We start from the raw sequence: 19,542 nt of genomic DNA on the forward strand, positions 1-19,542 counted from the left end.
ATTTTACTAGTGCCATGTGCAGAAATGCCGTATAGTAGTGGAAGTCAGAGGGTTTTTATTTTTAACTCTTTTATCAATGAGAGAAGATTTTGTGTGATTTGTTTTGTCTTGTTCTTGTAAATGCTATTTTTAGCTTTTCTGGCATTTACAGCCCACAACTTCCCATCAAGTGTCTTATTCAAGATAAGAGCGTTGACTAGCTGTACTGCAGCACCTCCCCCTGGTCGACCAGCTCCGCGACTTCACAAACCCACAAAAATTGGTTCATGCACGAACTTGCATGCATGACCAGCTCATCATTGATCGTTCAGGGAGAAAAGTCAAAAGGAAACAGAAACAAGCAGAATTTAGATATTCAAAATAAAATATGAACTCTGTTCCAGCTGGTTCACTCTGCTATATTTGGCAAAATTAAAAAATAGATTCATTAAAATTCTGCTGATTCAAGTGAGGTCTGTGGCGGCGTATCTGTCCTTTTTTTTTGTGACGGTATAGTTTTAATTTCTGTTCCAGAGAAGCGATGGAAATGCGGCGCAAATGAAACTATATATTCATACTCATGAAATATTTAAATTCATTACCAATACCATTAAAACAGGTTTTGCTTTTTTAAATAAATAAATAAATGTAAGATCATGTTATATTGTCCCATTTTGATCATCTTTTAAGAGCACATTTCATAAAAACCGTTTTCTTGGATCCAAGAGTGGCAGCCCGCACACAGACGGCGCCTCGGCAAAAATCGACACAACACAAACAGGTCACTTGTTTCATGTCTTCTTTTAACTCGAGCGATTACAATTCGTGATCCTCGGGGTGGTAGAGCTCGCTCATGAGGCGGTAGATGTACGATGGCGCGTGTCCGCCGAAGTTGGAGATGAAGAGCGTGATGAGCTCCGGCGGGACGTAGTCGAACACGGGACAGTGCACGTTCACCTTGGACAGGATCTCCCCTAAGATGCAAATTGTTCTCCGTCAATGTTGGTTGTTTGCTGTTCATTTTCCATGCGCTCTTAGTGTGTGTGATCCTGTTCAAATGTGATGGGAACACAGACAGTTCAAGTGTTGCCATGTCAAGTTACCTTCAGTGAATGGAAGCACTTCATGGGGGGAGACAAACTTATGGAAGGTGTTCTCCTCGTTTGGGAACTGCAATTAAGTTTGACACTCAGCATCATTTGGGAGCTTGAGGGTGTGCGCAAAAAGGCGGCGCGTGGTCACCTGAGGCGAGAGCTTGAACATGGCCGCGCAGACGATGAGCGGCGTGGAGTGGTGCTTGGCGGCCAGGGCCAGCGTGTGCGTACCGTTGACGGCCCTCAGGCCTCCGTTGGCGAGGACCGTCTGCGTCCCGATGATCACCTGCCGGGCGGACGGAACGCGTCGTCCTCTCGGCTAGGGCGTCACAAAGTCGCCGGCGGTCTTTTGCTTACCTTGTTGACGCGAGAGATGACCGCAAATATGGCGGCATCCGCAATCACCGTCGTTTCGATGCCAGCTTCTGATAGGCTGGTGGCCATTTTGTGTCCCTGATGGCAACGCAAAATATAAACAAATAATCCCAATATTTGGGACTTTTTTTTTGAGTGCATACATACGGACCTCTATTGTATAATTTTCAAATATAAGATGTGTATGTTTTTTTTGAATGATAGTATTTTGGGAGGGGGACTGATGGAATAATTGTATATTATTGTACATACGTGATCACATGAAAACATGCATGTCTACTTGGGTAATTTTACTGGATAACTTTAACAGTGACTTAGGTTTTTTTTTTTTTTTTTCCCCCAGAGCTGCAGTGTCACTTGCCTGGCAAAAGGGCGCACACTCTGCGACAATAACGTGGAATTTGCGTTTGCGCGCGGCGTCCTTGAGGAAGGCCTCCACAGTGCGAGAGCGGCCGATGGTCATGATGACCTCGTTGGAATGGATGTGCTCCAGCGCCTGCATGGAGATGTTGTCTGTCGTCCCATCTGGAAGAAGCAAGTTAGCAATTTTAGGGAACTCTCATGTTGAACCTAAAATGCACTTAATTGATTTTTTTGCTCAACTAGGTGTTTTCTGCATATATGTACTGTATTCATTTTTTTTTTTTAACAGAACCACAAAAACATGATACGATTGTCAACTTGCTTTCCAGCAACAGGAACGTATGCTCATTGTCAGGTGGAAACCTATAGAGCAACTGACCCAGCTCCGTCAACAGCTCGTTGATGGCCTCGATGACGTTAGCTTTGAGGGGAGCAAAATGCTGCCGGAAGTTCTCCTCGCTGAGCGCTCCCGTTGTCAGCAGTTTGTGGAGGGATTCCTGCTGGTCCAGCTCCTCGCTGCTGCCCCGGGACCTGCAGGCCCAAAGCAGAGTCTATAATGAATTCCCCCTTGAGGGATTATAATCCATCTAATTGACAAATACAAAATATGATTTATGAGATAATTTACGTATGTTATGGATGTAACACTCTGGAGTGTTTATCATGTAAATTACCTTGATTGTGTCATCAATATGGTCACATTTCAGAAAGAGGGAGCTAACAGAAAAGCTTACTTGGTTGTTGTTTTTTTACTGGGTGGGCAGGTAAATTTTCCATAAAATTCCAGGTGACTCGCCTTGCATACTCCTCTCTGATAATCTTGAGCACACGTCTGATCATGTTCCCAACGGTGGTCTCTGACGGCTGGGCAGCGACCATCCGCCTGCCCTCCTTCCGGATGATTTCCATGAGATCGCCTAAGATATTCAAAATAAACACAATTACGTTATGCTCATTTCCAAAGCATAATAACACGGGGAATCAGCCATCCATCCATGCTCAAACGGCTTCCAATAGACAGCGCGCAATACCTGCGCTGCTCCAGCGGGCTTGCGACGTGATCCTTCGGAGCAAGGAGGTCGTTTCTCGGGCTGTCTCCGCCGAGCCCCGCAGAGGTCCGGTGCCGCTACCGCCTCGCTTCAAGTCGGACAAAAAGGCCTCGACTCGCTCGGTCAGGTCCGTTTCTTTATCCCCGCCCGGCATTGTGGCAAGAAATTGAACTTGTTGTCCCAGGGAAAGAAAAGAAAGAAGTTATCTTTTGAGTTTGTCGAACGTTGGTAAGGTAGCCATTTCACACCAGGAAGTGTTTAGAGTGTACATCCGGGTCACAGTGAGGAGGGTGGTTACTGATTGGCTGACATCTTGGAAATGTTTGCATTGCATCATCCGGGTCACGGTGACGACAGCGGTCTCCGCAAACGTTTGCATTGGTTTGGTTATAATGATGCGTTCAGGGACCGATCAACTGTTAACTTTACGCGAGTATTAAATGAAATAGTTGATTCTTATCAACGGCCATTGTTGACGGTTTCCAGCTGGTTGTTGTCGTCAGTTGAAACACAAGATTTGTTCAGCCTTGCAATGATCCGTAAACATATTAAAAGGCATTTACATAACAGATAATTGGGGAAATCTAATGTGTGGTCTATTTTTCACACGTACTGAAACAAGAGTTTGTGTTAAAATGTCTTATTGAACAAATGGTTGAGTTGGTAAAACTCCAATTTTGAGATTTGAATTTGCTCATAGAGTCAGCAGATGCTGCTTTTTGGCTTCACATATTTCATAAAAGCGTATTTACCACTTCTGATGAGGCATTTAATGCAGCAAAGACATGTCAGGTCTGTTTATATGCAGTCCACGCAGCAAATAACAAATCCATCCAATATTTTATTGAATAAAAGCCCAACACAAATTTACAAAATGCACCGGTCAACATAAAAATCGATTGCGCACAGTCGCTGCTAAAAAAAAAAAAAAAAAAAAAAACTCACCCTGGCAGATGCCGTCATAGTTAAATCTTATCAGATCAGACGCAAAAAATCTATCATAAGCCCATGTAACCGCACCTCCTAAGTACCCCTAAAGCGAGAGGACAAAATAACCTAAAATGAATTGGATGGATCTGCAAGTACAAGAAATTGGTAAGAGTTGCTTGTCGATGTCAAATGTTCAATTTAGCAAAGTGTAAATAAGTGGAGAGCAGGCTTTGTGTATAAATCCTGTGGTTCAGCTAACTCCTCGTCCAGGATATTTTTTTTTTTTTTTACAAATGCTGCTCTCTTATTCTTGGCCATTTTAATGACTGAATCATAACATGTAATGGTTCAAACATGGAAACCTAATCTTTATATAAAAAAGGACAACGTTACAGTGACAAACCCAATCCCTCAAAAAACAAATACATACATGTGATTGGGGGGGGGGGCATTTACAGTATGAAAACAAAAACAAAACTCATGACAAACATGTAAGCGAACGTAGCGACTTAACACGGAAGAACAGCGACATAAACGAAAGCACACGTTCAAATAGCCTTCATTTGATTTAAGAGGGTCTCCTCGTCAACATTCTCGTGGCACGTCCGCTCCAAACAAAAACGAGCGCGACGTTGGTGGACAACCGGAACATTAGAAACAGTGCAGACAGACACGCGACGCATCTCTCCCTACAGCGCTTGTCATGTTACAAACTGCAAAACAAAGCAGGCCTAATTGTTTAAAAAAAAAATTTATGCGTGTTGTCGGACCATTGTTTGTCTGGCATCTTTGAAAAAATAGAATTTGAGAGACCCCCGCCCCATCGCCTAAAACTTCCCTTGCCGTCGTCCCAGAAGGATGGATGTTAGGACGTGTCAACCAAGCCGGGTGACGAAGAACGTTGGTTCCTCCTCTTCTACTCGATGAGCTTCTTGGCCTTGAAGAAGCGGCGCAGGTAGAACACCTGCCACGTGGCCAGCCCGATCAGGCAGCACATGGAGAAGATGCTGAAGTACAGCACGCGCGTGTTGGTCGACTCTGTTGGAGGAAGGCAAGGCGTCATTTACAAGCGTGCACAGAAATGCCTTTTCCTTCAGTCGCAGTGTTTCCCAACCGTTGTTGAGCCGAGGTGCGCATTTCACATTTGGGGGGGAATCTCACTGCACACCACCATACGAAAACGTCACAGTACGTGCTCACCGGTTAGGAATCACTGCGTTAAAGCGATCAATTTACCGTTGGTGTCCCTCATCTCCTCCTCTCGCTTCTTCATGTAAGCAAAGTCGTTGACGATGGACTCCGAGAGGTCCTCCAGTCGCCGAAGCTCCACCTCCAGAGGCTTCAGCTTCTCCACCTTGGCAATCTGGACTCACATAGCGCAGGCCAAAAATTAAAAAAAAAAAAGTCAGCCTTGCAAATGGCAATCAGGCTGATAATAGTTATTACACAGTTCATCCAGTAGGTGTCAGTCTGACACTTGGTGGGCCCAATGAAAGCTTTAACTTAACTCAACACAGGACCTGATTGGGTTGCCCAAAGTCATGAAATAAGCTCCAAAATACAATTCCCCAATGAGAATAAAATATGTACACAACTAAATGTAACACTAGATTTTTTGGACAAATTAAACAAGTTATTGTGAACTTGTTACATTGTAGCCGATCAAACAAATCATCCTGAGTAATATGTTGGCCTTTCTAAATGTCATCCATAAAAGGTTGCAGGTGCTTCGAAGCCAAACCATCGTGTCTCGCGTGAGAGTTTCCACACGGTTGTGCGCCACGTGTGCGCCGGGGGACAATTCCCAGCATTATCACTGTATGTTTATTATCAAGAGAAGTGTGAGAGCACAACAGAGCTTCGTGGTTAAGTAAGATTAGAATGAAGCTTAGGCTAATGTGGACTGGTGCTAAAGCAGCTACAAAGTCTCATTAAGTGTATTTTTGTGTGTGTCCCCCCCGCCCCCTCTGACAGTAATAATCGATAGTGTTTACTATGCAAGTACCTCTTCATAGTTCTTGGCCTCCACACCATGCTTCATGTCCAGGTTGACCAACTGGTCCGGAACTCTTCCAGTTCCTTTAAATAAAGGCAGCATAAAAATATCAGTGTTATAATTTTATCAAAAGAAGTCTTGTTTTGTCTGATCAGATAAAACTTACCCATGGGGGACTTGCTCTCAAAGCACACCTCAAACATTTCGTAGTCCTCCGTGGTGAACGCAAACTTGCCTTTGGTGGCATCGTCCTTGCTGTAAAGCAAATGGCTGGCAGAATCTGTGATCTATGTCAAGAAGAGATTCATTTTGTTATTTTAAACCTTACTCTGAAATGGATTTTACCTCCGCCACACTCAAAAATTCAGTTTCCTTTACCAAGTCTTTCCACCAACTATTACAATTGTGAGCTCCTTCTTGGGTACTTAAGGTCAAAGGCTACGTGTTTGATACACACTTCTGAAATGAACAAAAATATGCTCAAATCACATGGCTAATGATACGCATCTGTGACGACGCTGATCATGTCAACTGATTTCGAGCAGCAAAACATTTTGGCAAAAAAACACTCCTTTACAATATGTGTTTTGTTTGAGTGCCGTCACATTTCCAGTGACGTGTAGCTCGGTGGCTTACATGCTAACGTGAGCAGCTGCCATTTGTGCGTGGAAAGTTAAGAGTGACGTGTAACAGCCAGCGGAGTCAAAACACACATTACTTCCGCCGACATCTTTTTTTAACATTAGCACACACAAAACCCCGTTTCAAAAAGCCACTGTGAGGTCAAAGTAGCGATTGACGTCAGTTAGCTTGCACTAATTAGCTTATTTCAACCAGGAAGTAGCCCTTTTTGGGGCCGCGAGGCAAGTCAGCCACATTGGCAGTAACGAAGTATATTGAAATGTGACTCGAGTTCAAAAAGTGTGTTTACTGCAATATGTCGAACGTAACGTAAGACGCTTCCGTCGATCCGTGGCCTTCACCCGAGCCGGCTACTCGGGGCTCACCTTCAGGTTGGTTTTGGTGTTCGCCTGCTCGCTTATCTCGTACTCGCCGGTGACCAGGACGTCCTTATGGATCTCCTCCCGCAGGCACTTCCTCGAGTTGACCGGCAGGAAGAAGGAGATGGAGGACGCCAATTCGATGAGAAGCGGTAAGAGTAGGAGCGCCGTGAAGCGAGCCATGGCTGAGCGTCTCTTCGAGCGAGCGAGCGACCAACCAGCCACTGCCAGCTAGTCCGCTTAACAGCTTCCTGCTTCGGCCACACGAAACCAGTTTGCAGCCGGCTGCAGCGGCGCCCGCTGGTCGGAGACGGGAACTGCGCGTACACGTCATATTTTGTCAGTCGTCATCCCTCGTCATTTCGCGGTTCATTTTAATGTTTGGTTGTTTTTTTTTTAAGAATGTTTTTCTAGATTTTAAAATGGAGCCATCGCAAAACAAACAAATCGTACATTTTGAATATATTTTTTCTAGATTTTCAGTTTGACAGAGGGTCAAACAAAACAGCAAGGGTTAAGAGGGAATTGAATGAAATAAATCCTTTGCCAAAAACGTTCATACTCATTTTTTTATTTGAAAAGTATTCCAGTGTATTCCATTCATATATCTTTTCCATCTCTCAACATAGTGCTTTTTTTTTTTTTTCAATAATCTCATTGGGCCTCCTGCCACCAAGCATTTTTTTTTTTTTTTTACCTGCAGTTTATTGGGTCAGTGCACGTCGCAACCCGTGTGGGAGGAGATAAAAAGCCAGTTAAATATTAACTCCATCTCGGTCACTGACATTTTATACAAATGATAAATCTCTTATCAGTCACTTACTGCACCGCAAGTGACAATGTCTGACCTCATAACTGCTTACGATCACGTTTAAAAGCGTTGGCAGGTAAGGGGCTATTTAAAGCATCCCACCATAAGCGGTTATTTCCCCGCTGGCAGCTGGCGGATTAGCCGCTTACATAAAAACTGTCCAGTTTCCAGGGAGACATCCTTGTTCCTGAGCCCACCAGGCGAGGCGGGGATACCGAGTGGCGAGTCTGGCGCGAGAACGACAATTATTGGACGGAGAAATCCCTCCGGTGTCGCAGCTCCGTGCGTCAAATGGCTTCTAAGAATAGCAACCTCCTCGGCGCCACCCAGAGCCTTTGCAAACTTGGATGGACTTCAACACTGACAAAAAGTGGCACAATTGTCCGGAAAAAGATGCCAGACGTCAGCAAATGTGTGCCACTTAACAAGAGCAGTGAGCATCAGAGGGATTTTTTTTTTTTTTTTTGTCCTTTCCTATTAGACACAAAGTGGAAGGCGAGTCAAAAATTGTCTTGCAATTCGAGTTTCTATGTGCGTTTACTAGTCCAAACACGCTATTCTGATTCATATTGTCTTAGTAATAAGAATTAAGCTGAATAATACACACATTAAGTACCCTCGGGCTCGCATGGCGAACTCCACGGCTTACCTGTTTACTCATTTTGGGGACATCTAAACTTCTCTTATCCTCTCCATGCTAATATTCATTTCAGCCAAAAATAATTTGTGCGTCTGATTGACATTTTGCTTTAGATTTTTTTTGTTACCATTTTGTGACACTAAAAATACTAGTCTGCTTGAAGGCCAAGACTTGCTAACTTGGTCGGCGGCCATCGAGTAAATGACCCCTTGAATGTTGAGATGTGATTATCATTCAACTTGGAATCGAGGCGGCGGCAACATGACCTAATTATCCAGGGCACAATGATAAAAAATTCCTTGAATGTGGCCGGCTGATGCAATTCGGCGACACGCCCTGGCCCCTGACGCTGAATGCTGTCAATCCCGGAGCCAGTCAAGCGCACCCAAATCATGTACGGCAACCGCAACCCGTGTCAAAATGAGTCAAATGAATGTTGACTCTCCAGACTGGAACAGGATATTACGTTTTGTGACGCTTCCAAGGTATTCTAGTAAAAATACATTTCCCTAAAAGGAAATACTGTCAGGTGAATTTATTTAGCAGTCCCCATCCTAAAACATTCATGATTGGGACTGCCAACGGTTGACGTCACTGAACAGTCTTACATAAGTCGAAAAGGTATTTGTGCAATGTTACTGTATTTAAGTCGATTCTTCAGGTATCATATTTGCTCAGAGATATGAAGAGATGCAGAAAAAAACCTTGGTTGAAATCTTGGGCTCCTAACATGGGGGGGAGGAGGGGGGCAGCAGCGACATGGAGGAGTCTGGGGAAGAAACATATAAATAAGGTTAGCATTAGCTAATGTAGCATATTTGTCATTCACACTGTTAGCAAAGCTACGCGTCAGTTAGCTCAATGACCGGGCGAGGCGTTTTTAGACAAATTACGCTTTATTTGCGGCTTGCTAAGGTCGTATACCGTTATGCTTACAAAAGGGCACTTCGACTCTACCGTTCAATACTTGAGCTCACTTTCTTCTCTCTGTAGCTTTAGTCTGCCGTGGCCGTGGACGTTGTCCTAACATTCACGCATTCGGGAGCCGATCTATGTGACATCGCCTTGAAAGAGGTTTGCTGATAAATCTTTGCGACACGGAGAGCATCACCCAGCGCGACACGATGCAGAGACTTTGTTTAGATAGCTTAAAAGTCAAGGCTAGCAAGATCTTAATTAGATGCGACATTCTCCCCCCCCCCCCAATAAGAACACTAATAAAACAGAGAAACTATTGTGTGTGAATAGTATTTATTCACTGTGCCAAGTCAGTCAAAACTATTAGCTATTGTATAAAACCGAGTACATTTCAGTCGGTACTTTTGCACTTTCCCTGAAGTGCAGGCATTGAATCAGTACTTTTCGTTTTACCAGAATGTTACGGGCTTTTTATTTCTGTTTCTGACCACATACTTTGGCATCCATCACATGACGGCAACTAACGTTAGCAAACTTACCATCAAAATTGATACAGTCAATCCTGCACGTCTGAAAATCGATACACACATTTTGAATTTTTTTCCCTTTATTATAAATGTTTTGAATCATCTTTTCGTCTTCAATGAAAGTAATATGGTGACCACCGTGCATGTGCAACCGCCATTCATTGTCTCGTGTTTATTTTTTTCAATTGTTTTCAGGTTCAAAACGTTCGACCCAAAACCAAACCAGTTTTTTTTTTTTAAATGAGTATCGCTACTTCTGATTAAGAACAGAATGTACCGCACTGTACTTTAGCCACGTCTGCTCCCGGTGCGTCTTAAATGTTCTATTCAAAGCATCTCGGGTTGGCATGTGGGTGAACCTGCCTGCATGTTTCACCACCATTTTCATCCTCATCATCACCATTCAGTCTACCTCACAACAACATCATCACCCTCCTCCTCCTCCTCTTCTTCACATCGCCTTGGTTGCCTCCCTCCCCTGGGCTGTGGAGCCGACGCGTTTTGGCGTCATAGTGGTCTAATTTTACCGCTGTTGATGCTGATGTTATGAAGATAAAAAAAAAAAAAAGCACCTGCTATTTCTGCCGCCATATCCCTCCATCCTCACGGGGGGTTTTGAGGAGGTATAAATAGATGCTTATTAGGCGCGTAGCAGCTTTGTTGGGGGCGAGAGGGGGCTGCAGACAGTCACAGTGCGGCTCTTATGCAACGGCTAACGCGTCGGGGCTACGCGAGTGCGCCGTTGCCGAGACTGAAGCCGGCTGAATTGGTGTTATTTTCTGGAAATTTCCACGCCAGTCGCGCTTGAACAATAGCTGGGCGTGTGATGGTGATAACATTCCTCGCACACGCACAAAAACGAACACACACACGCCTTATTAGGCAAGCCGCCATTGAGTTGTCCTTATATTACAAAAAAAGCTGACATGAGCAAGTGGGTAAATGATAATTACACAAAAAGGAAGGGCGGGGAGGATTAAGCGTTGCGTCAATTGCACACGCTATTGCTGTACTAGATATTTATCTGCGTGTTCCCATTCTTGCTGGCATAATTCTCCAAATAAGACGCCTAGCGTGCTTGCTTCAAGCTATTTAAACGTCACTCCCAGTTGAAGTTTCCTGTAAGCAAATTTGACCATTAAAAGCTCTTCTAATCATTAAAAAAAAAAAACTACTTTTTGTTTAGTCTGTCTAAACGTCCGAATGGCATTAACTATTTTTGCTTGTGTGAAGCACATTGAGTTGCCTTGCCTATGAAACGTACTATATAAATAAGGCTGCCTTGCCTTGCCAGTAAGTATACTGTTGAAAACCCATTAAAAAAAAAAAACACTCACTAAAAATAGAAGCCATTTAGTGTGATTGCAAATAATAAGCTGCATTGTATGTAAAAAATCAGACTACCATAAATTGTATATGAGCCAAACTACGAAAAGTGGTGATGAAACTATATCAATTGGTGGATAGCTGCTGCAGAACCAGGAACAGAATTTCATGAAAAATTCAGTGTTAAGCTGTGGAGCCCTCTTAAAGTTTAAAGCTCAAGAAATAATTCAAGAATGTTAAAAAAAAAGCAGAATAGAATTAAAACATTTTAGACATATTTGGGGAAAAAACTGACATAAAAATACTTTAAAAGGTGAAAAAAAAAATGTTGGACTTAATAGGACTTCTTCCACAATCACGTTGCAATGATTAAGCATCAATACTATACAAAACTGTGTCACCTACATCATATGGAGCCACTCACGATCAATATTTATCGAACAGCATAAGCATTAAAAAAAAAAAAAAATCATACTCACCAGAGAATGACAAATCAAGCTGTTTTCTCTTCTCTTGACCGCTGCGGGCATGACCGCTGCATGTGCCGAAACCACGCCCAGTTCAACTGTGAAGTGTTAATCAAAAACCACCACTACAACCTGGAGAAAATGCGACTTCATCTCACATCATTCTGGCTGCCATGTCCGAGTTAAAAAAAATGTTTTACCTCGCTCTGCTGCCTTCTCTCAATGACGAGCGCGCGCTCATGGTAGACAATGAGGCGCTCTAAAGCTGTCGCACCAGTGCACTACCCTAATGGAAGATTCCTTTTTGGGTGAAGGCATAGCTAGCTAGCTAACGGCAGGTAGTAAAAACGCGAACAACGGCGTTCAAGTTCTTCAATAGTGGGACAGAGGCGGCTCGTGCCAGGAGGACCCAAGTGGATCACTGGGCCCTGTTTTAGCCACGCTCCCACAAAAATTAGGTTAACCAAAATGGAAAAAAACGGTTTTACACTAAACTGTGACTACTATATAATTCATCTTTGCATTTTTTAAAAGCAGTTGTCTTTAAACATGTATAATTTTTCGTCTGTTTAGTTTTCAATTACATTAGGGCAGATTAGATTGACATGGCAACACATAGAGGTTGAAATGTGATAGGGCAAAAAAAAACACACAAAAAAACAGCCAAGATAACCGTTACTGTTGATAATAAAACACTTTCATCGAAGAAATGCTAGAATTTCGGATGTAAATGTAGGTCACTTTCTCAAACCTGTGTATGATATGACAAAAGTATTTGTATTGAACAAGGTGAGGTTTTTTTTTAGCAGCTGCGTGGACGTACACGGGTTAACACTAGTGTGCGTTTCTGTCCATTGTGAAGCAACTTTTGGTGCACTATGGTGTATTTTGAGAGTGAGGAGACACTTTCCAGTGAGGTTTTTGCTTTCCTGCGTAGCTGTGGTGAAACGCAAACGACGCCGCTTTCGGATCCTCTCTGTTGCATCACTTGCCGCGACCCTACCGCGTTTCCCCATAAAAGACGGTCAATTGTCACCTTCAGTTCGATTTTTACACGAAATTCTATTTTAGTAGAGTGTATACGTGAAGCGAACCTCGAAAGAGTCGCGTTTGAATGCGTTTTGAGTCCGCAGCTGGTCTGTTTTGAAAGCTAGTCCTAAGCAGCTCGTTGGCAGTCTCCATTTGGTCACGGAAGTGTGACGTCATTGCGCCGCGCTAAGGCATGAGTAGAAAAAAATGCCGACGTCAGAGTTCTGTGACTTGTGGCACAGTTAACCTTGGCAACAGAAAAAAAACATGAAAACAATAACTAGAACAAGTAGAAAATACTGGAAAACTCCACCAAAAATGTTCATTGAATTTTTCAAAACTTGAGCAACGGGCTTATTGTCTTATTCCAAGCTTTGGCAAACATTTGAATTGTCTTTTTTAACTGAAGCAAGTTGTGTATTAGTGTTTGTTATGGTTGGAAAAAAATAGGAACATCTGATATATTAAAAGATTTTTCCCACCTACATTTAAATAAAATAATGTAAATAAGAAACAAATTACTTGTTAAAAACAAAAGGGCACCGCTCTCAGGTCTAACAAACAAGCAAGGCACGTGGATCAGCTAGCTCAGGGAGGGCCACCTTGATAGTAGTCAGGATGGAACCATGACCTTGTGCCTCCAAAGATGAGTTGCATGCCACAAGAAGTAGAAGTAGTACCCAATAAAGTGGCATGTGAGCAGATACTGTACAGTACAAACACCACCAGACCAAAGAGTCAATTTAAATATCGCTAATGGTTTATTTCCATCAATATATATATATATATATATATCACAAACATTCACATTGACTTGTTTTGTTTGCTTCTGTTGTAAAAAAATAAAGTCAAATCTCATAAATTAATTCCCCCCAAAAAAGAAAAAGACTTGAGTTGTTTTCACAGAAAACTTTCATACATATAAATTTCAGGACAGACCATCCGGACCGATGGTTTAAGATGTCAGTTTTTTCCCCCACATTCACTCAACCGGAAAAACTATTGCTCCTAAAAGTGGACAGAAACACTACAACGACGACTCTCGGTTATGTAGCACCATTAAAAAGAAATCGTATAAGAACTTTTGATTACTTGGTTGTAGTAGTTGAAACATGCTACAATGTAAAAAGGCAAGTCAATTCATAAATAACTGTCCGTAGCCCTGTCATCTCCCACACGGAGATAGATGCTGTTCTGTTTTGGAAGTCAAGTAGGGAGGGGGGAGGCTTTTTAGTGTCCATCCTTGAAGTGTCTTAAAGGGCCAGCAGAGTGGGCGAGTTGAGCGAGTCGGACGACTGCTCGTTGCCGCTGCTCCCCCGCCTGTGGGCCACGCCGCAGCCGGGGAAGGCGTCGGCCTCGGGGAAGGTGAACACGAAGGAGGACGTGAAGGCGGTGCCCGCCGGCGTGCACGTGACCACCGGCGTGCACAGCGGCGGCTCAAAGTCGCCGCTGGTCACCGACGGGTGCAGTTGCTCCCAGTCCTGAGCGCTGCACAGCGAGCCCGACAGGTCCACCTCGGGGACCGAGCGCTCCATCTCAGTCTTGCTCAGCAGGTCCAGGGACTCCTCCAGCACGGAGGCGTCCAGGTCGCTCAGTTTGACCGCACCGGCGGCGGCCGACAGGCCGCAGAAGAGCGAGCTGGAGGTAGAGACGGCCGGCTCGGTGGAGACGCACGAGCGGGCCGGCGAGACGGAGGCCGGCAAGAAGTCCGAGTCCAGCTCGGCGGGGACTTTGCAGATGGGCTGGTGGGCGGCCAGGATGAACTCCAGGCGTTCCTTCTCCTTCAGGAGGTTGGCGATGTCGTTCTGAAGGCTGGACTTCTCGTCCTCCAGCTGATCGGTTTCCTGACAAGACAAAAAAAGAGGGGAGAGATAAGCGCCATTGTTGGGAAATTGGCACTCTAGGAAATTCCAAGTGGTACCCTAAGTGGTATTGGTGCGTTTGATATGTTGTGGGCGTGGCCTAGTGAGTGACAGTTTGCTGGAGTCGGATTGGCTCGGATTAGTTTGTGTGAGCTGTAACAGTGTTATTTTGTTCATGTGTTTGCGGCGGCGTATCCAAAGCTCGCTCGGTCTCAAACTTTGGCTCATATAAAAATAAAAATGGAGCACGTGCACTCTTAAGTCAAGGGACCACAAATGAGCGAGATACTTACAGCTTGGAGAGTGTCGGTCAGCTCCCGCCTCCTGTTGCGGCATTTGGCGGCCGCCTGCTTGTTTCTCTCCCGGCGGATTTTCCTTTTTGCTTCTTCCTCGGGTGAAATCTGTAACAATAGAAAAACTATGTTAACTCAGGTGTCCTACGACAAGGAAGCTCACTTTTAAGCACATCTTTTCCATTTTAAAACCATCACAATGAAATATTCACCTGTTCCATCCTGCCTCTCTTGGTGGTGCTGTGAGGGCGTGCCGCCGACACCTTCACGCCCCCCCTGGGGTAGGCAGGGCTGGGCCTGGAGGCAAAGGGGTGCGCCCGGTGCGAGGGGGCCACCGAGGAGATGAGCGGCTGCACCATCCACTGCAAGTCGGGGCTGCTGGAGATGGCCGTCACCGTGGGGACAAAGGAGGCACTCGTGGTGGTCAGCTCAGTGAAATCCTGCAGGTGGAGGAAAAAAAAAAAAAAAAAACATCAGCACAACTCCAGGAGGGTGAATGATTGGTAGGTTTTGTATTTATGGGGGGAACAAATCTTTGTACTGTAAATGTACTATGCATAAAAGTTACATTACTGTAGCATTGTTGAAAACCATCCATAAAGATTAAATGCAAATGTGTAGCCCTAGTTTAATACAACTGAAAGGTAGGCAATGATTCTTTTACGTGCCATTATAGAGGCACTAAGTAGTAGTAATAATGCAGTATAGCGGGGGAACACTGTATATTATATACATTTTTAATATTAGGGACACAAATGTCTAATTAATGCACCCGGTGGCTGCACGCATGCTCTATGTTCTTTACTGTTAACATTATTTATTCATTTTGAAGCCTAAATAGATGCCAAAGCTTACCTGAGATTGTGGCGAGCCCATGCTGGAATAGGATCCGGCTGGGGACGGTTGGTAGTAGCCGACGTTGCTGCTGCTGTCAGCGGCCGGGGACGCGGTGCTGCACCGGGAGGACGAGTCGCAATCCGGCTTGAACACGTTGAACATCATCGCTGCAGCGCCGAGGGAAGTTCCGAGTTTCAAAAGGAAAACCTGGTGAAATCCCTGCCGTGGAAGGCTTGCCAAGTTAGGATGGATGAATTAAATGCAAAAGGCTGAAGTTCCAAATGCTCGTTTGGTCTCGTTTTCCTGTTGAAGCGACTGCGAGTGAAGTGCCAGCTGAGTCTGCTAGCGGCTTTTTTATAGCCTGGGAGCGGGCCGCGCCAATGACGTGTACGGAGGCGGGGGGAAGACACCGAGGGGGAGGAAAGAGAGAAACCCGGAAGAAAACGTCAAGATAACAGACCACACGATGTCTTAAAATACGTGTAACACTCTAAATAGTCAATATTTAGCGATATCGAAAGCACAATTGGGCCCAAGACATTTTAGCACGAATGCGCCTCCTGCTTTCAAGGAATGGAAGATTCCGCTTCGGGATCCCCAGTACGTAATTTTCCAAATATGGCGCATCCTGTAAAAAGGGGCGGGCTCTGCTGGTAAATCTGAGAGCTGGCCGGCGTGACGTTACGTAAGACAACAAACACTCAGCTTGTTGTTGGGAAAGAAAACTCCACAACTACCAAAGATAATGGTCAGCACAAAAGACGAAAAGTACACGATGCCAGGCACGCACGGCAGCACATTAAACACAACAAGGTGCACTCCTTTGTTGCCTTTTGAACGACTTGTTCTCAACTAAGGAGTGACCTATTTTAAGATAGTTATTACAATTATTGTATACAGTCAGATAAACATTAGACAGTAGCCAAAAAGGACAGTAATTATTTAAATCATTTAGAAGATTATACCCATTGAAATGAATGGAAGTGACAATCTGTTCTCTAGCCTTCCCCAAAAACAGGCATATATTTTGCAAAGTGTCTTTTCATCACGAAAGCAGCACTCTATAATATTGTACTTTTTAAAAAGAGAGAATAACAACACAATCAAATAAAATGTAAAGAATGAATCATGTTGTGCAGCATGATTTAATTCTTCACTTCAATTCATTGTGCTGCTACTTCTGGTGCGCCTGCCTTGGCCACCTGGAGCAGTATAACGCAGTCCTACAGACACAAAGAGTCAGCACTACTCTCTGTTTGACTCAGTATGGTGCTGCTATATTATTGGTTGTTTTCTGAGGAGGATAAAGAATATATGCCCGGAGTATTGTTGCCGTTGATGCTAATCTTTAGCCTGTCCATGCCATTTTCGATTATGTGCTAGCATTAAGCTAGCAGGGCATACCTGAGGAAAAGTTGTTTGGCATCGCAAGTTGTACTGAATTCTATTACGTCCTGGACTTACCAGCCAAAGCCAACATGCAAAGCAGGCCAGCCGTTTGCGTATGGTGTGTGTTCGAGGCCCCGGGGCGGTGCTTGTACCTTTCAGGTGTGTCACGCTTGCAGAACAAGATAGTCCTGTGTGTGTGAATGTGTACTTTTCCAGCCCTGCTCCACTTGACAAAAGGTGTTCCCCGAGGAGGGCGGGAGGGAATCCTCTGACCTCTCCCCTTCTAACCTTCATGGAGGACAGGTAGAAACAAGGACATTGTGCTTTGGCAACCAACCGCAATTGTTTGACGGAATGCCATCACGCAATCTCCAACGAACATTAGCAGGAACTCCCTGAAGGAATTTGAGTCTTGCGCAATTGTAATGTTATACAAGACTTCCAGCGTAAATGCGGAGGTTTGACGAATCGAGTGAAAGCTCCCTTTTCATCCTCGTTATTCATGATGCTGGCCTATATTGAGATGCAACTTGACTCTTTGCATTCTGACATGACAACAGTGACAGTATGAAAATACGAACGTCTCTATTTGTCTGATTTCCCTTCAGTAATCACAATTTTTACAAAAACACATTTGTTTTTACTATTCCATTCAAATGATTTTGTTGCATCTGAATATATGAGTAGTAGTACTACAACTGCTAGTAGTATAGCAAATGCATGACAGTACAACTAATTTTATTATTTTTGCAATTATTATTGTAGCTATTGTCATAGTACTGCTATTAGTTTAAAACAATTAAAAACTTTTAAATGATTTCTTTATTAGTAGTAGTGTTATTAGTACTTTATTGTAAAGTCTGTATAACAAATACATATATTCAAAATAGTATTTGTGAAGTAATGGTAACAATAGAAGACGAATGTTTTGTATAGTGCTTTTCCGGAGACTCAAACGCGTCTTGGGGAACGTTAATTACTAAATAAAACGAAAAGGAGATGAATGACTGCAACAAAAACGTCAAGCAGTCGATTGTGATAATTTTGTATTTTGTTGTCATCGCCTACAATTTGCAGAGTGTAAATATTCAAAACAAGTGGAATTATTAGACTTAGCCACGGGTCAAAACATAAAGACGTCAACATTTGCCGTGCGTTTGAATTATTGACGATTTCACGCCGGTCGCTTGGAGGCTTTGTGGGTTTTTCTTTCCCGCGCTGCTTGTTGTTGTTGAATATTCCCAGTCGCCATGGCAACACTCCACCCCTTTCGCGGCAGTGACGTGTGCTTTCGTGCGGCGACAGAGATTGTTTATGTAAAACATTAAGGCATCACTCGAGGGGAGAGGGAAAAGAACCAGACTCCGCCTCGCTCTGGCGGTGCTTTTGTCTTGGTGACGTCACGGGCGAAGCTTCGCGAAAGTCCGCGGAGTGAGAGCTCGTGCCTGCATTCCTGTCTGAGCGTGGACGGAGAAATGGGACACCTCAGCAGGCGATGCGAGCGTGCCATCTTCTCGTATTTGCTTTTGAGAGGCTTGGTTGGCAAGATTTTGCATAACTGCATCTTCCATTGCACACGTCACGTTTATGCCATTTATTTGTTTTTATTTTCAAGTTCTAAATCAACAAACGCTGCGATGTTGCGGGGTTAAAAATAGCCGCCTCGTGCAGGGACTGCTTTTTGGGGGTGAACTTTGAACACCCTGGCTCAAGCGGACTACCTAATGATGTGCCAGTAAATCGCCCCCCCCGGTAGCGGCTGCCGGGAAGCCTGAGAGGCCCCCATTCCTATTCATTTTCTATTCATAATGCCCCCCAATCCCCGTTCGCTTCACTTCAATGGGTCTGTGATGTCATCACCGACCTAAAAATAGCCCGTAGAAATCACATTAGTAAAGTCAGGGGAACACTTTCATGTCCAGGGTGGGACACTTTTCACATTAGCTTTTCGGAGGAAGACATGCAGGGAGGAAAGGGAAGTCTGGGCGGAAGCATGGTTATGAAAGTGGTTTACAAGGAATGGAAAAAAGCGGGAGGAAGGAGGTAAACAAGGGTGGTTTGAAAAGAGTGAGGAAGGATAGAGAGAAGGGAAGGAAGACAGAAGGAAATGAGGGCAATGATGATGGAGGGAAGGAAACAAGGATTGTTTGAAGGCTTCATTGAAGGAAGGAAAAAAGGAAGGATGAGGATGGATAGAAGGAAACAAGGATGCATGAAAGAAAGAAAGAAGGTAGGAATGATGGAAAGAAATATGGTTAGGAAACAAGGATTGTTTGAAGGAGTACTGGTTTAAATAAGGAAGGGTGAAAGAAAGTAATGAAGAAGGAAAAAATGATGGCAAGAAGTATGTTTGGCAGGAAACGAGGAAGGAAGGCTCGGTGGAAGGAAGCAAGCAAGGAAAATTAGTTGACCAGGGTAATCTGGGTCACGTGATGGGGTTTGCCTTTCTTCCTTGTGTGCTAAACCAAAACGCAGCACCAGTGTGGTCAATTATCAACGCCATTATAATCAGGTGCCCCCGCCTCGCTGTCTTTTGTTGCGTCTGGAGCCATCCGAAGCCCCCCCCCCCCCCTTTTACCGGAAGTGCCATATATGGCGCGAAGAGTCCTTTTTTTCTTTTTTTGTGTGGCGCTCGCATACATCAACAAAAAACAAC

General features: G+C 44.2%; 3 protein-coding genes and 1 long non-coding RNA gene across 4 annotated transcripts; all 4 read right to left on the minus strand.

Moving 5' to 3' along the window:
- Positions 1 to 761: 761 nt before the first annotated feature.
- eif2b2 (eukaryotic translation initiation factor 2B, subunit 2 beta) lies at positions 762 to 3,536 on the minus strand. Its single transcript, XM_086018890.1, has 8 exons — positions 2,843 to 3,536; positions 2,608 to 2,728; positions 2,191 to 2,342; positions 1,810 to 1,973; positions 1,431 to 1,526; positions 1,222 to 1,359; positions 1,083 to 1,149; positions 762 to 953 (listed from the first exon to the last, which is right to left on the minus strand). Exons 1-8 carry the CDS (start codon positions 3,012 to 3,014, stop codon positions 796 to 798), a joined length of 1,068 nt encoding a protein of 355 aa, XP_085875016.1. The 5' UTR covers positions 3,015 to 3,536; the 3' UTR covers positions 762 to 795.
- Positions 3,537 to 3,681: 145 nt separating this feature from the next.
- Positions 3,682 to 7,104, minus strand: tmed10 (transmembrane p24 trafficking protein 10). The gene is made up of 5 exons (XM_086018891.1): positions 6,794 to 7,104; positions 5,953 to 6,073; positions 5,796 to 5,869; positions 5,027 to 5,153; positions 3,682 to 4,828 (listed from the first exon to the last, which is right to left on the minus strand). The coding sequence occupies exons 1-5, from the start codon at positions 6,968 to 6,970 to the stop codon at positions 4,707 to 4,709; spliced, it is 621 nt and encodes a 206-aa protein (XP_085875017.1). The 5' UTR covers positions 6,971 to 7,104; the 3' UTR covers positions 3,682 to 4,706.
- A 1,839-nt stretch (positions 7,105 to 8,943) lies between these two features.
- Positions 8,944 to 12,677, minus strand: LOC147128424 (uncharacterized). The gene is made up of 3 exons (XR_015083876.1): positions 11,677 to 12,677; positions 11,489 to 11,608; positions 8,944 to 9,007 (listed from the first exon to the last, which is right to left on the minus strand). It is a non-coding gene; the product is annotated as an uncharacterized LOC147128424 (long non-coding RNA).
- Positions 12,678 to 13,243: 566 nt separating this feature from the next.
- On the minus strand, positions 13,244 to 16,200 carry fosab (Fos proto-oncogene, AP-1 transcription factor subunit b). The gene is made up of 4 exons (XM_086019026.1): positions 15,516 to 16,200; positions 14,873 to 15,100; positions 14,661 to 14,768; positions 13,244 to 14,349 (listed from the first exon to the last, which is right to left on the minus strand). Exons 1-4 carry the CDS (start codon positions 15,660 to 15,662, stop codon positions 13,759 to 13,761), a joined length of 1,074 nt encoding a protein of 357 aa, XP_085875152.1. The 5' UTR covers positions 15,663 to 16,200; the 3' UTR covers positions 13,244 to 13,758.
- Positions 16,201 to 19,542: the final 3,342 nt, after the last annotated feature.

The sequence above is a fragment of the Filicampus tigris genome, chromosome 20, assembly GCF_054856515.1.
Source record: "Filicampus tigris isolate MCC_2025a chromosome 20, RoL_Ftig_1.0, whole genome shotgun sequence".
NCBI lineage: Eukaryota > Metazoa > Chordata > Actinopteri > Syngnathiformes > Syngnathidae > Filicampus > Filicampus tigris.

What these genes read in the sequence shown, in the direction of transcription:
- eif2b2 (XM_086018890.1), bottom strand. Translation starts at nt 3,014, where the DNA reads ATGCCGGGCGGGGATAAAGAAACGGACCTGACCGAGCGAGTCGAGGCC. An exon ending in ATCAGAGAGGAGTATGCAAG is followed by an intron (nt 2,343 to 2,607) that starts GCGAGTCACCTG and finishes TTGGGCCTGCAG; the next exon opens with GTCCCGGGGCAGCAGCGAGG. An exon ending in AGTGTGCGCCCTTTTGCCAG is followed by an intron (nt 1,527 to 1,809) that starts GCAAGTGACACT and finishes CGTTGCCATCAG; the next exon opens with GGACACAAAATGGCCACCAG.
- tmed10 (XM_086018891.1), bottom strand. Translation starts at nt 6,970, where the DNA reads ATGGCTCGCTTCACGGCGCTCCTACTCTTACCGCTTCTCATCGAATTG. An exon ending in AGGCCAAGAACTATGAAGAG is followed by an intron (nt 5,154 to 5,795) that starts GTACTTGCATAG and finishes ATGTGAGTCCAG; the next exon opens with ATTGCCAAGGTGGAGAAGCT. An exon ending in GGAGATGAGGGACACCAACG is followed by an intron (nt 4,829 to 5,026) that starts GTAAATTGATCG and finishes TTCCTCCAACAG; the next exon opens with AGTCGACCAACACGCGCGTG.
- fosab (XM_086019026.1), bottom strand. Translation starts at nt 15,662, where the DNA reads ATGATGTTCAACGTGTTCAAGCCGGATTGCGACTCGTCCTCCCGGTGC. An exon ending in TGGGCTCGCCACAATCTCAG is followed by an intron (nt 15,101 to 15,515) that starts GTAAGCTTTGGC and finishes CTCCACCTGCAG; the next exon opens with GATTTCACTGAGCTGACCAC. An exon ending in AGAGAGGCAGGATGGAACAG is followed by an intron (nt 14,769 to 14,872) that starts GTGAATATTTCA and finishes CTATTGTTACAG; the next exon opens with ATTTCACCCGAGGAAGAAGC.